This window comes from Macaca fascicularis, chromosome 6, assembly GCF_037993035.2.
Source record: "Macaca fascicularis isolate 582-1 chromosome 6, T2T-MFA8v1.1".
Lineage (NCBI taxonomy): Eukaryota > Metazoa > Chordata > Mammalia > Primates > Cercopithecidae > Macaca > Macaca fascicularis.
The window spans coordinates 188,477,312-188,492,986 of record NC_088380.1 but is presented as its reverse complement, the minus strand read 5'-3'; the positions used below and the strand labels follow the sequence as shown (position 1 = coordinate 188,492,986).

Genomic DNA, 15,675 nt, shown 5'->3' with positions numbered 1-15,675 from the left:
AACAGATCATTTTTCCATGATTCAGTCTTGTTCCTCTGTTTAATAAATAAGTCAGTTACTCTTCAACTTCAGTCATACTCTCAAAAGTCCTGAACAATCCAGAAAGGAAGATCCACCTCTCCTAAGTATTTTTATTTAAAAAAAAATTCACTACACTGAACAAGATAACATTTCACTTCCAAAGTTAAGTCCGAAAAAAAAAAAAAATTAACTGTGACTTCTTACATCTGTATGTCAAAATCAGACTCTTAGTGAAACAGTTCTAATAAACATTCCCTCCAGTAACCCTCATTTCCTCCACAGAATTTATCAACAATTCCTTTGGCTCCAGAGAATCAATCCTGAATTCTTGCCAAGATTGCACCACTGCATTCCAGCTTTGGTGAGAGAGCAAGACTCCGTCTCAAAACAAGGAAAACCTGGAGTAAAAGGAGAATCTGACTTCCTGAGTTATCACATTAAGTTTGAAACATCCAGTTTATAACAAAAACAAATCACAAGGCACACAAAGAAACTGGAAAGTATGGCCCATTCAGAGGAACTAAGTAAGTGAATATAAAATATACCTGAGGATACTCAGATATTAGACATACTTATTAGACAAAAACTTAACCACAACTCTTAAAGATGCCCAAAGAGCTTAAGAAAGACATGGATACTAAAGGAAAATTACCTGTGAGCAAAATAAGAACCTCAATAAAGAGATAATTATAAAAAGAAATCAAAAAGTATTTTGCAATTAAAAATTAAAATACCTGAAATTTAAAAAAAAAATTACTAGAAGGGGCCAGGCACGGTGGCTCACGCCTGTAATCCCAACACTTTGGGAAGCTGAGGTGGGCAGATCATGAGGTCAGGAGATCAAGACCAGCCTGGGCAACACGGTGAAACCTCGTGTCTTACTAAAAATATGAAAATTAGCCAGGTGTGGTGGCGGCACCTGTAGTCCCAGTGACTTGGGAGGCTGAGGCAGGAGATTCGCTTGAACCTGGGAGGCAGAGGTTGCAGAGAGATTGCGCCACTGCACTCCAGCCTGGGCTACAAAGTGAGACTCCATATCAAAAAAAAAAAAAAAAAAAAATTACTAGAAGGGATTGATTTGACCAAGCAGAGAAAGAATTAGCAAATCTGAAGACAAAACAATTGAAATAATCCTGTATCAGAAACAGAAGGAAAATGGTTGCAGGAACATCAGCTGAGCTTAAGGGACCTGTGGGACAGCATCAAGTGGACCAAATCAGTTTATAAGAATCACAGAACAGAGGGAAGAAAAGACCATCTGAAGAAATAATGAAAATCTAAGAAACTTCCCAAGTTTGATTTAAAATATTAAGACATTATAAATATCCAAGGCTTGGCATGGGGGCTCCCACCTGTACACTCAGTGCTCTGGGAGGCCAAGGTGGAAGGGTTGTTACAGGCCAGGAATTCAAGATCAGCCTGGGAAACACAGTGAGACCCTGTCTCTATGAAAAAATCATAGTTAAGATGAAAAGCTGGTAGGGTGGTGTGCACATACAATCTCAGCTACTCAGGAGGCTCACGCGAAAGGACTGCTTGAGCCCTTTCAGCCTGGGTGACTGAGACCGTCTTTTTTTTTTTTTTTTGAGATGGGAGTTTCACTCTTGTTGCGAGGGCACAATCTCAGCTCACTGCAGCCTCCGCCTCCCGGGTTCAAGCAATTCTCTTGCCTCAGCCTCCCGAGTAGCTGGGATTACAGTTACCCGCCACCACGCCTGGCTAATTTTGTATTTTTAGTAGAGATGGGGTTTCTCCATGTTGGTCAGGCTGGTCTCAACCGCCCGACCTCAGATGATCCACCCACCTCAGCCTCCCAAAGTGCTGGGATTACAGGCGTGAGCCACCATGCCCTATCAGTAGGTTCCTTACCAGAAACCCTGGAGGCCAGAAGGCAGCAGGGTTGATTAATTCGAAGTACTAAGTGGGGAAATCCTTTCAACTGGGAATCTTAGATCTGACTGCTAGGGTTGAAATGTGTCCACCAAAGCTCATGTCAAAACAAAATATGAGATGTATGCATACAGCTTTTTTCTTTTTGAAGCTCATTAGCTATCATTAGTGTTAGTGTATTTTATGTGTGGTCCAGGACAATTCTTTCAATGTGGTCCAAAGAAGCCAAAACACAGAACCACCCTGAAAAATGTACTTACCATCACTCAACTGTACGTTTAAAATGATTAGCTGGTAAAGTTTATGTTACATATACTTTACAATTTAAAATTTAAAATCTAGCCGGGCGCGGTGGCTCAAGCCTGTAATCCCAGCACTTTGGGAGGCCGAGATGGGCGGATCACGAGGTCAGGAGATCGAGACCATCCTGGCTAACACGGTGAAACCCCGTCTCTACTAAAAAATACAAAAAACTAGCCGGGCGCGGTGGCGGGCGCCTGTAGTCCCAGCTACTCCGGAGGCTGAGGCAGGAGAATGGCGTGAACCCGGGAGGCGGAGCTTGCAGTGAGCTGAGATCCGGCCACTGCACTCCAGCCTGGGTGGCAGAGCGAGACTCCGTCTCAAAAAAATAAAATAAAATAAAATTTAAAATCTAATGTGTGCAAAACAGAGATGTACAGAATAAAGCAAAAAAGTAAGAATTCTTTTAGTAAATACTGGAAAAGTGGGTCTGAGTGAGAAAAAAGTAACCCACATGCAAAACTCACAGCATAATTAGTAAAACTATAACAGTATTAGAAGAAAATGCTGGATGGTAGGGAACCCATGGATGGTCCTGACCACTGAAGAAATGCAGCAGAGGACAATGACAGATTCTAATAGGTGAATAATGTTTATGAAATAATAGGTAGTAAGATATACGTAAAAGAAAAAAAAACACACAATGGGAGAAGTCTGAAGCAGGCAAAACTCTTAAAATCCAACTCTATAATAACTTATACAAATATAAAGCTGATACCTACAATTCCCTTGATAATTTCATTTTTGAGATTTTTCCTTTTTAGGTAGGGAGCACTTTCAACACCTGATAGCACCAAGCACCAGAAACTCCCCCCAGCTGACGTCAGTTGGGGGAAAACCCTCCCTTTTTTTTTTTTTTTTTTTTCCTGAGACAGAGTCTTGCTCTGTCACCCAGGCTGGAGTCCAGTGGTGGCATCTGGCTGATTGCAACTTCTGCCTCCCAGGTTCAAGCAGTTCTCCTGTCTCAGACTCCCAAGTAGCTGCGATTCCAGGTGCATGCCACCAGGTCCTGCTAATTTTTGTATTTTTAGTAGAGACGGAGTTTCACCATGTTGGTCAGGCTGGTCTCGAACTCCTGACCTTGTGATCTGCCCGCCTCAGCCTTCCAAAGTGCTGAGATTACAGACATGAGCCACAGCACCTGGTCATCTTTTTTTTTTTTTTTTTGAGACAGAGTCTTGCTCTGTTGCCCAGGCTGGAGTGCAGCGGCCAGATCTCCGCTCACTGCAAGCTCCGCCTCCCGGGTTCACGCCATTCTCCTGCCTCAGCCTCCCGAGTAGCTTGAACTACAGGTGCCTGTAGTTCTTGTATTTTTTTATACAATTTTTTGTATTTTTTTAGTAAAGACAGGGTTTCACCATGTTATCCAGGATGGTTTCGATCTCCTGACCTCGTGATCCACCTGCCTCAGCCTCCCAAAGTGCTGGGATTACAGGTGTAAGCAACCGTGCCCGGCCCACCATCTCTATTTCTTATACACAGTAATATTATAACAAGTAAGATACAAATTCACTTAATATGTAGCTTCTGTTTCTGAGTTCTGTGGGTTCCTGAGTTCTGTGGATGTCATTCAGTAAGATAAGAAAGCTACTGATCTCATCAAATCAAGGACACAATACTGTTCCCTCAGGTAGCACCAATAGCATGGCCTCAAAATATGGGAAAGATAATATTTTATGGAAGGATGTATTTTAAGGCTGATCTACAGATAGGAATTTTTTTTCCAATCCAAGCAATAAAGTTTGATGCAGATGTTCACTCCACATCCTGTCCTGATCCTCAGCGGCCGGAGGCCAGCCTGCACTTGCCTTCACATGCTGTCTTCCTTCATGGCTCCAGGCTAAGACTGCCAGGAGGCGCCTATAAATGTGGTCATCTTATGGATTAAACACTTTGTTAGTTTTGTCTGTCATCAAGCCTGGAGTGCAGTGGCATGATCACAGCTTTCTGTAACCTCCAACTCCTAAGCTCAAGTGATCCTCCCAGCTCAGCCTCCTGCACAGCTAATTTTTAAGTTTTCTGTGGAGATGGGGTCCTGCTTTTGTTGCCTAGGCTAGTGTCCAACTCCTGGTTTCAAGTAACCCTCATGCCTTGGTCTCCAAAAGTGCTGAGATTACAGGAGTGAGCCATCATGCCCAGCTCAGATTAAATACTTTGTTTGTCTGTCTTTGTTTTGAGTTGGAGTCTCGCTCTGTCACCAGACTGGAGTGCCGTGGTGCAATCTTGGATCACTGCAACCTCCACCTCCCGGGTTCAAGTGATTCTCCTGCCTCAGCCTCCCAAGCGGCTGGGACTACAGACATGTGCCACCATGCCCAGCTAATTTTCGTGTTTTTAGTAGAGATGGGGTTTCACCATGTTGGCCAGGATGGTTTTGATCTATTGACCTCATGATCCACCTGTCTCAGCCTCCCAAAGTGTTGGGATTACAGGTGTGAGCCACCGCACCCGGCCTAGATTAAATACTTCTTTAGAAGATGGACTAGAAATGGGTCATCAGAAATTGTTTTTACTTACATATGAAGAATTCCAATCTTCAAAAAACTTTTAGAACTCAATCAGAACTTGAGAACTTCCTTCAGTAGGTGCTGTGATTCAATAACCAGAATTTTGCTTTACTTTATATACAAGTATTTCTGTTATTTTCCTACTAAATTACATGAAGGGAGTCATCTGTACGTGAGCTGCACCACCGAGCAGCACGCTTATCAGTGAGAAGGTGCCTGACAATTCTCAGTTGAAATGTCCTGACCAAGTTTCCCCAGAAATATGTGAGTACTCAACTGTATTAAAACTAAATGTATTGTTTTCAATGACAAATAGTCACTAATTAGTAAAATGATTACTGTGCTGTAATAGAACAAGCCCTTAGTTCAAAATTAAACGGCCACAGACTGACATATGCATAAAGCTTATCAACCATCACATATCACATTTTACAAAAATCAAGACGACTAACAGATGGTCTCTTCTTCTTCTTTTGTGAAACAGGGTCTTGCTCTGTCACCCAGGCTGGAGTGCAGTGGCACAATCACAGTTCACTGCAGCCTCCACCTCCTGGGCCCAAATGATCCTCCAACGTCAGCCTCCCAGGTAGCTGGGACCACAGTTGCATGCCACCACTCCCGGGGGGTGTGTGTGGGGGTGTGTGGGGGTGTCGTCTCCCTATGATGCCTCGGCTGGTCTCAAACTCCTGGGCTCAAGCAATTCTCCTTCTTTGGCCTCCCAAAATGCTAGGATTATAGGCATGAGCTTAATCATACCAAAGAAATTATATTTTAAAAGTAAAGTCAAAAGTAGACTTTAAGAACAAAGGAATCCTATTTCTATACTTATTAGTCCCAGGTAGACAAACAACATGGCCTTCCTCAGGCTCTTCCTGAGTGGTCTCAGAAGAGTGTGAGCCATGAGCAACCGGCGCTGTTATTTTCCGGGTGAAACTGACACTTTACTGTTTTCATTTGCCTGTTGAAATGACTTAGCTGTATTAATCATTTAAATTAAAATTAAACATTCTGAAGGGGAAAACATGGGGAGCAGACAACATCTACCTCATTGAAGGAGGCAGGTAATCAATGTAAAAGGAATGAGAAAAAATCACCATTGGAACCACAGGTGTAATCGATGTTTCCAAGAGGCTTCAGCAATGACACTGAAACCAGCTCATGAAGGTTGCCGGGGAATAAAACGTTCACAGTGCTTTGATGTCTCGTCCCACAGATGACTAAGAACAAAGGGGAAAGCTCCCTTCACAAGGAGATGTCCAGTGGACACCACCTCAACCAAAATTACGAAACATAGCTTCATCAATCGTGGGACAAACAGACTCAAACATCCCCCGGTGTGAGGCAATAAGTACCCAACACTGCCTCATCTGGATTAGGCATTATTCTCTGTTTAATCTGAATCCACTCATGAGAACACTGTTCAATCGGTATTCTTGCCAAAATGCTCAATCTATTCTAGTCAGGAGAAGAAGAAAACCATCAGATATATCAGATTATGGGTCACTCTACAAAACAAAGAGCCTAGATTTTCCAAAACGTTTCATGTATTGAAAGAACTACTCCAAAGTAAAAGAAGAGAGGGACATGACAACCAAAGGCAAGGTTAATCTTTCATTAAACTGTGGGTGTAAACCAAAAATAAAGAACATTTTGGAGACAATTAGGTAAATCTGAATATGGGTTGTACATTAAATTACTGTATTATAGTTAGATGGTAGAATTGTAATTATGTAGAAATACGTCATTATTCGCAAGAGATAAATGCTGAAGTGTTGGGGTAAAACATCATGCTCTCTGCAACTTACTTTCAAATGATTCAGAGAAGAAAGTACTTACAGAAAGAGAAAGAAAATGCAAAGGTGGCAAATGCTAGCAACTTGTTAATCTGAATGAAGAATATGTAGATGTCCACTGTTTTACTTTTCAATTTTCTGTAGGCAAGGGAAAGATAGGAAGGAGGAAAGGTGCAGGTATTTCTTGTCAATTTATACCTGTAAAAAACAGAGTTAAAAGAAAACCAAAGGCTTAAATTCATGTAAACATCCAATGAGATCAATAGTAATTTTCTGTCAAATTTCTGAAAAGCCATTAAGACTGTAACATACCTGACTAGGATCACTTGCAGGTAACAAAGTATTTTTTATGGAGGTTCCAGTCCTTCTACTTCATATGTTTTATTCCATCATTCCTGGAATTGCCAGTTGTTCAAAATAAACCTCTAAATGTTCATCATAAGACATATCATCATCAATATCATCCTTTAATAAAATTCAGAAAAAATAAAACAGGCTGTAGTGAGTAAACAAAAAATAATTTGTAATAAAAAGGGCTAAGACCTAAATGAGTCAATAAAATTCAGAAAAAATAAAACAGGCTCTAAGGTAGTGATTAAACAATAAATAATTTGTAATAAAAAAGACTAAGACATAAATGAGTCAATAAAATTCAGAAAAAAATAAAGCAAGCTTTAAAGTAGTGGCTAAACAATTTGTAATCAAAAATACCGATCAGACATAAATGAGTCAATAAAGTGTACATTTTTTTTTTTTTGAGACAGAGTCTCATTCTGTTGCCTAGACTGAAGTGCAATGGTGTGATCTCAGCTCACTGCAATCTTCACCTCCCAGGCTCAAGCCATCCTCCCACCTCAGCCTCCTGAGTAACTGGGGCTACATGCCTGCAACACCACACCCGGATAATTTTTGTTTTGTTTTTGTTTTGTAGAGATGGGGTTTCCCCATGTTGTCCAGGCTGGTCTCAAAACTCCTGGACTCAAGCGTTCTACCCGCCTTGGCCTCCCAAAGGGCTGGGATTACAGGCGTGAGCCACTGCACCCAGCCTATTTTTATATTTGACATTAGAAAACTATTATAACTTCAGTTAGTTATAAGTCATTATAAAAAATACTTAACCTCTTTGAGAGGACAGGACAGAAAGATCCTGACACATTATCAAAGCTTACGGTAGGATAAATGTGCCGTCACCAATGAATGGGAAGACAGCAGGCCCTACGGAAAATGGTGTGACAAATAGTTACCTCTATCAGAAAAGTACAGATGAGCCTATCCTAAGAGAAGTAAAAGAAAGGAAGGGATGAAGGGAGGAGACAGAGAGAGAAAGAAAGAACACACTGCAGAAGGTTTCAATGTTGTAACACCCAGCTCAGCAGGACAAGATAAAACAAGAGCTCTCAGTCATGGTCTAAGCTGGCACTGCCTTTTTAGAGGTTCATTTTGCAATTAACATTAAGAGTCTCAAAAACACTCATCGCCTTTGACTTAGCCATTTCACCTCCAATAATCTAGCATATTAAAACACTCAAAGATCGGATACATTTAGGTCAATAATTCTTTACCCACCAACTACACAATCCAAAAAAGTTCAAAAACTCCTTTGGCAGCAAAAGCTGTCTTCAATAAATGTGATACTGTTTATAGTTTCTATTTATATCACTCAGCTGGCCTTCAAAGCCATACATACTTTTAATTTTAATTTAAGTGACCCCAGTCTACTTCGTGGGGCTTATTTACCAACGCAGCCTCCCACAGGTGCGGCAAACCTGACACACAAAGCCGCTGCTGTTCCCCAAACACGGCCCACATGCCCCACAGCAGCACTTTGGTGATGCTCTTTCTGCTTCCTGACACATCCTCCTTCTCCCACATCTAAGGCCTGGCACAGACCCCATCTGTTTTCATAAAGCCTCAGCCATACCTGCCTCAAAATTTCTGACCGCCATGATTCCCAGGCACATTTTGGTGCTGCTGGGTGTACACACCACAACCTGAAATGCGGTTCTGCATCTCTTCTTTGCACCTGGCTGAGGTCTCAGAGAGCAGAGGCTCAGTATTTCACGGCTCCCTCAATTTCTAAACACAGTGCTGTATACTGAGTGGCACCTCCCGGTGACTACTTTGTACCCTAAACGTTAAACAGAGGGATGAGTGAAACCGTATCAGGATTAATACACAGAAATACATTCCTGAATTCCATCACTTAATAGAAGTGGCCATTTGAATGCTAGCAGGTAGGAAGAAAAGAGGAGGACAAAGAAACCCCAAAAGTTGGCATCATAACTACTGCCACACAAAAAGAGAATAAAGCAGAGTGGCAAGGTAAAGACCAGGGAAACACAGGCCACTGCAGGACAGAAAAATCTTCCAAGCTTGTCAGTAATGTAAGTTTCTCATTTTCCAATAAACTAGTGTGGCATAGGCCACTGTTCAGAGTCTAGAGTCTTGTCTTCAAAATGTTTTCCAGTATCAAGGACAACAATCTACAAGAAACAAAATGGTGAGAAAAAGTCGCACACTCACAGCTCTAAAGAGCACAGGGTAAGGCTACAAAAAGGACCAAGCACCTTCTCAACCTGCAGTGTGCTCAGTGTCTGTAAATCACAAGTTAGGCGATGAAGGGCTGGTAGTTTCACGTGAATTAATAACTTTCCTTCTTGCCCCGTTATCTCCCTCACCTGACCCACCCGATAAAACATCCTCTCAAATTGCTTGCACGTGCTTGGAGAAGCTCATGGTACAGTCAGTGCACTCACACACAACTGAACGTGAGCAACACGAGGCTTACGAGACAGCAAAGACAACAGCAAAGCTGGGCCCAGCGGCCATCACCTAAAGAACTCTTCGCTCGTTACATTGGAGCGAGTGATTTCTCTGGGACCAGGAACCACAGAACCCTGAAGGACACACAGCTGCTGGCTAAGGATTCAAGGCCTGGAGTGAAAACGTAACATTTCCCTCCCAGTGCTCATGTCTGCTATAAACTGGTTTAGTTCTGCAATGAACAACTAGATTTCTAACTGATATTAATAAACTTTTTTTTTTTTTTTTTTTTTTTTTTTTTAAGACAGGGTCTCACTCTGTCACCAGGTTGGAGTACAGTCATGGCTTACTGCAGCCTCAACCTCCCGGGCTCAAGCAATCCTCTTGCCTCAGCCTCCCAAGTAGCTGGGACTACAGACAGATGCCACCATGCCCAGCTAATTAAAAAAGTTTTATTTGTAGGGATGAGGTCTCACTATGTTGCCCAGGCTGGTCTTAAACTCCTGGGATCAAGCAATCCTCCTACCTTGGTCTTCCAAACTGCTGAGATCACAGGCGGTAGCCACTGCACCAGGCCATTAACACTTATATATGTAAAATACATCCAGAATATCAACCACTACAAAACAAAAATACTCCATCTTGATGTAACTTACCATACTATGGATTTGTTTTAAAAATGAGGTAAAAGTAATTAAGAAAATGAAAGCACAAAAGTCGTCTATCAAAATTACAAAAACTCAAAACTGAGTGAACAAAACTTCAGAAAGAATGAAAACAATTGGAATATAACTTCAGGAAAAAAATGTAAAATAGAAACAACAAAAGAACAATTTTTGCCCTCTAAAAAACAGAGGTTAAAGTCAGAATTTTTTTTTTTTTTTTTTTTTTTTTTTTTGTCTCCAGCCTGGAGTGCAGTGGCATGATCTCGGTCGGCTCACTGCAACCTCCGCCTCCCAGGTTCAAGCGATTCTCCTGCCTCAGCCTCTCGAGTAGCTGGGATTACATGCGCCCGCCAGCATGCCCAGCTAATTTTTGTGTTTTTAGTAGAGACGGGGTTTCACCTTGGCCAGGCTGGCCTCGAACTCCTGACCCCAGGTGATCCACCCGCCTCGGCCTCCCAAAGTGCTGGGATTACAGGCACGAGCCACCGTGCCCAGCCAGGAAAATATTTAAAAACAAATTAAGCAAAGATTATAAAAGTTTTCGGAGTAACACAGTTCCTGAAACAATCACGATCCACATCAAGTCTGAGCCAAGCTGACATCCCCACATCAGGCCCCTTCCTGGTGTTCGTGGAATCTGCAACACAGACAGAGGTGCAAGGGTCACTGGGGAGGCACAGAGGCGGAGGGAGGAGGGGCTCCCTGGGGTCGTGCAGGTCTCAGAGAGCTCCTCGGGCCCTGGAAGGTGACCTTGGGCCCCTGAGCTCCCCACAGTCAGGTCTACTCAGATGCCAAGGCACTGAGGCCTGTGTGCTGCTGTCTGCTGAGGGGTTATCTGTCCACAGACAGTGTCTGTAAGTGTCATGGAGGAAGAACTGAACCTGGGCGCTCACACAGGCACCTTCAGGGGGCTGGTTCCCTGGAGAGTAAAACAGACACAGAGAAACGGGGGAATTTTGAGGATTCCAGGATCAACAGGCAGAGCCCTGGGCCCTAAGGGGAGCAGGAGGTCTCATGACACAGGGTGGGGGTGGTGACCCTGCCTTGCCACCCAGATCCTCTGTGCCATCCAGACAGAAGAGCTGCACATTGAATATGCACAGCTGCCTGGAGCACGTCATTGTTATTGCCTAGTAAGACCTGGTCTTTCTAACATCCCCACCAGACCTGTCTTTGTATTGTAATTTTTAAAATTACGCTTTGGTAAGACAAATTTCTCACTTTAGTATATTCTATAATAATAGGGTTACAGAAGACATACATATGAAAGAGTAAAAAACAGTGTATAGATACACACAAACACACGTTTATATGTGTGCCTGATTTCAAGATTGGAAAATAGATTTAAAAAACAGAGGCTCCCTGAATCATGCCCTCAACCCCTCCCAAGTGAGCATGGCCCTGAAATGTCTTCAGGGGTTTGTTTTGTTGGCATTTGGCACAGATACAGAATCACTGACACCCAAGCCAGTGCTCTCTACATACAGAAGCCTCCAACCTCATCTTGAAAAATGGGGCCATGAGGTCACCCCAGGTCCCCAGGCCCCCACAGAGGCTGAAGGACCCCTAGGACTGGGCACATTTCAGTGCTTCTTGGATCCTGCCGTGTCCCCTGCTCGATGCCAGGACCTACTGAGTGCTCGCTGGCCTCAATACTGGGCAATACTGGGCCGCGTGGGCTGCGTGCTCGTGTGACAAAGAGCCTGGGGGTACCTCCATCCTTCTCACACCTTTCCCAGGAGGCCTGAACTGGGGGCGATTCATGGTCAACCCTAGTCCTCCTCAGGATGAACTAGTGATACTCCCTGTTGGCCTCAAGGGGCTGGGGGGACAGAGCTGGGTCCCCCCAAATGAGATGCTGGTGAGTTGAAGTGTCACTGCAGCAAATAACACAGTGCACAGCCCCTGGTATCCTGCACACGGTGGCCCGACCAGCACCTCAGTGTCTCCCTCACTAAGCAGCCTGTGGAGGGCTCAGCCCAGCAGGCTCAGGGGCTGCTCTGGAGTGGGTGTCTGTTTCCTGGAGGATGGTCTCAGGGCATCCTTCACTTACCTTCAGAGGTCTCTAAAATATATTAAAAATGTCCCAACGGCTCAGGACATTCCGCCAGGTTTTCTTCCTGGGCTTCCTGGTTTTCTTGCTGGTTTTCCTGATGGGACAAGAAGAAAGTGAGCGTAGCCATGAAGAACACGGGCACGGGTCTGCTTCCCTCATTCTGCCCGCCGCACACTCACACTTCCTCTTCCACTTTTGTCTTTTCTGTTGCTTCTTCTGCAGGTGCAGAGGAGGAACTTGCTGACATCTGTGAGACGGAGAACAGTTGTGTATGTCCAGAGACGCCAGTGCAGGAAAAGTCCTATCTGGGCAGGGGGTGCCCAGAGCAGACCCAGATGTCACTGGGAGTCCCTCCAGCATGGTGGGGTCCAGCTCATCCGACCCCAGCCCAGCCCCTCCCTGGACCCTGAAGGGTTGTTCAGCAAGATTCAAAGCTGCAGCCTGGGGGCCAGTAAACAGGGCAACGCCAAGGTAGTGGGCAGGAGGGTTGGGGATGGGGTTTTATCGACACTGAAGACCCAAGGACGTCAACTGTGGGATAAGACCAGGTCCTTCAGAACAATCACAAGACAGGAAAGAGGAAAAGGACCAGAGCTAAGAAAGGAGCTCATGAGTCAGAAAGAGGATAAAAGAGAGAGAGCATATGAGAGGAGATCAGTTACCTGCTGGCGGCTGCCTGTCATGGTGGAGTCTTCCAGTTCTGGGAAGCAAGCATCAGAGTGTCCGGAGGAGCAGCAGTGATGGGGCGGCCATAAGAAGGAAAGGGGAGAGTTATTGTTGAGAGAACCCCTCAGACTCTGCTGTCCCCGGGCTGTGGAGCCAATCCCAGAGCCTCTGATGTGCCCATTTCTGGAGACTTCTCCACAGTCCGTATCATTTCCTCTGTGCTACGAGGGAGGGACCTCCGACTTCCCACACACTTTCCCAGCCCTCACATTCCATAACAGCCAAGGGAGGGGAAGCCGTGTCATTCTGTTCCTCCAAGAGGCAGCCGCCCTCTTCACAATGTCGTGCATGACGTGGAATTCCCTCCCTCCTCCTCCTGTAGGGCCTGCTTCTGTTCCTTCATGAATCCCATTTCCTTCCTCCTTGTGGACCTCCACCAGTCCTACTGGTCTCCAATAGAAGAACATCGGAAAGAAGGCCAAGGCTGCACTGCCAGCCTCCAGTCAACACACAGATCGCACCCTGGGTCGGCAGCACCTGCCCAGGCCTGGGTTGTGTTGGGGGCTGTGGGAGGCAACGATGGCCAATGCCACAGATTCAGTCAGGCCTGGGGTTGTGTTGGGGCCCGTGGGAGGCGATCATGACCGATGTCCACAGGCCTGGGGTTGTGTTGGGGGCTGTGGGAGCTGATGATGAATGACGTCACAGATACAGTGACTGTTCTATGCCTAGAATGACCCTAGAGACTTGGAAAATATTCAGTCGTCAAACGAATCCCACCAGCTTCTGAGTATTTGGAAACAATGGAACAGAATTCAAGATAAAGCCTCTTGTCCCAGTTGCTTTAATCTGCAGGTGAGGCCAGCAGTTGTCAGCACAGAAATGAGGGTTTGCCTGAGCTGTGGGAAGACTAGGAGGGTGGGCACCTGGCAGGCCTGACACAGAACAAGCTGGGCCTGACTGGAGTGTGGGGAGCAGGACGAGGCTGTTGGGCCAGAGAGGAGGGTGTCACAAGACAAGTGACCCAAGAGGCTCTGCCCTGAGCCCAGTGGATTCCAGGGACCAGGCTATAGGGAGGGCGAGAGCCACTGCCTACAGCAACACAGCAGCCCCTCCACACATATCCCCGAGGATTCCTGCTAGCCACAGAGGGCCTTGAGCCACAGCTGGACTCGGGCCTCTCCAATGAAAGCCAATGTAGGTTTCATTCAAAGCCCACGGATTTGGGATTGGGTGAGGAGTGGAGGCCAAAAATGTGCTCAGTCAAGTGTTCCGCCCTGAGGGCTCCAGGATGCCGGGGCACACGCAACAATCCCAGAGGAAGGACTCCCTGTGTCATCCCACCCAGGGAGCACCCTTAGAGCAGCAGCAGACGCTGAGGACAGGACGGGAAGGTGCCGTTGCAGGTCCCGAGAGTGTAGAGAAAGAGGGTGGGCTCCTTTCAGCTCCTGGCACACGGATGAAGGACTTTGTCGTCAGGATCACGTAGCACCTGTGAGGGGCTGTGTCCCCCCGACACTCAACGTTACACCTGCATATTCATCTTGTCATCTCCATTCACAACAAAACGCTGCCTCATCAAACCCAGGGCTCTGGTGCTTGCTGTGGCAAAGGCAGGAATGATCTGGTCTTTGCAAAATGTAATCTTTAAACACCAGAGCAAGAAATGATGGTGACAACACAACTCACACAAAGCTCATGAGAACAAAACTCTTACAACTTTCTCATTAAGATACATAAACCAAATCACACTTCTACACCTATTTCCTTTCATATTTAGTCACTTCACTGATCCCATCCCAGGCTCCAAAACAAGTGTCACCCAATCCCCAAGAACCCTCCCCACTGGTCAACCCTGAAGTGTTGGTCCCTACCTGACCAGTCTATTTCCCCCTGGATGGATCCAGAGGTGGTGCCCATGAGCCCAAGTACAGAGACACAAACATCGGCACTACTGCTCAGTCCACGGTGATTCTCCCTGGGCTCTGTGAACTCAGGGGCTGTTAGGAGGGCCCTGACAGTTGTGAGCCTTCAGGTGAGACAGAGAACCCGAACAATCCCTTTCAACTGTTCACCGACACTGGCTCAGAGCATCTCTTACCTCCAATCTGAGAACCCGAGATTCCAGCCTTGATGCACATGCACTGAGTCAGGTGAGTGCAGTGAACAGAATCTGGGCCAGACTCACAGCAGCTGCTTCCCAGGTAATTCAGGGATAATGGAGATGCTCTCTTAAGAGCAGACATTTGGCAGCTGAGAACTTATAGTATGGCTCTTGTGAGGAGGTTATGAATTTTTCATTTATTTAAACATGAATGGGCACATATGCCATTGAGGACCACACTGGAATGCACAGGTCTCAACCCAAAGGTGAGGGAGATGTGACTCTCCCCCCTGCTGATTCCTGGCAGAGTGGTTTGCTCTGATCTGATCATTCATGGATGGGTACTTCAGGGGCACAGGAACAAGCTCCACGTCCCCTGTGATGTGAAGGGATGCCACAACAAGAATAAAAACGCCTGGTCCAGCAAAGGAGGACTCATCAACAGAAAGAGAGCATCTTCTGCAAGGAGAAAAGCTGAACCGAGGCAGCCAGAGTAGAATGAGGGGAAACTTCAGTGACTTCAGGAGCCCCCCTATTCTCCTGTGACCTTGGATCAGAACCCACTCAGGTTTCCAGACTACCATGAGAAACAACAGATTGAAGGAGATGAGCAGGGAGCCTCTTCACACTGGCGCTGGATCTCAGCAAAGGGGTGGGAAGCACTGGATCATTACTGGGGCCCAAGATGGGCTGCCCAGGGCTGAGCTCTGGGATGAGAAGGAACGAGGAGGACATAGTCCTTGCCCTCCCAGTGACCAGCCACGGCCAGGATTCCTCCACACATAAGTAAAACAAAACAGAGTTTGAGACAAATAATTCCAAGACTATCTCAGAGAAACAGGCAAAGTGATGTCTCAAGGGTCACACGGGAGAGCTGCAAGGACCACCTGGACTCCGCTCCCTTTGCTGA

The 15,675-nt window shown here is 45.7% G+C and overlaps 1 protein-coding gene across 1 annotated transcript in view; it reads right to left on the bottom strand.

Moving 5' to 3' along the window:
• Positions 1-15,675, bottom strand: part of LOC102119850 (uncharacterized) — a 115,494-nt gene that overhangs the window by 3,978 nt on the left and 95,841 nt on the right. The window contains exons 40-46 of the mRNA XM_065547188.1: positions 12,658-12,695; positions 12,175-12,242; positions 11,993-12,089; positions 9,931-10,576; positions 6,824-6,976; positions 6,555-6,709; positions 4,729-4,799 (exon numbers count right to left, since the gene is read on the bottom strand). Of these exons, the coding sequence (XP_065403260.1) occupies positions 12,005-12,089; positions 12,175-12,242; positions 12,658-12,695 (191 nt within the window). The 3' untranslated portion in view covers positions 4,729-4,799; positions 6,555-6,709; positions 6,824-6,976; positions 9,931-10,576; positions 11,993-12,004. The remainder of the gene's footprint in view (positions 1-4,728; positions 4,800-6,554; positions 6,710-6,823; positions 6,977-9,930; positions 10,577-11,992; positions 12,090-12,174; positions 12,243-12,657; positions 12,696-15,675) is intronic.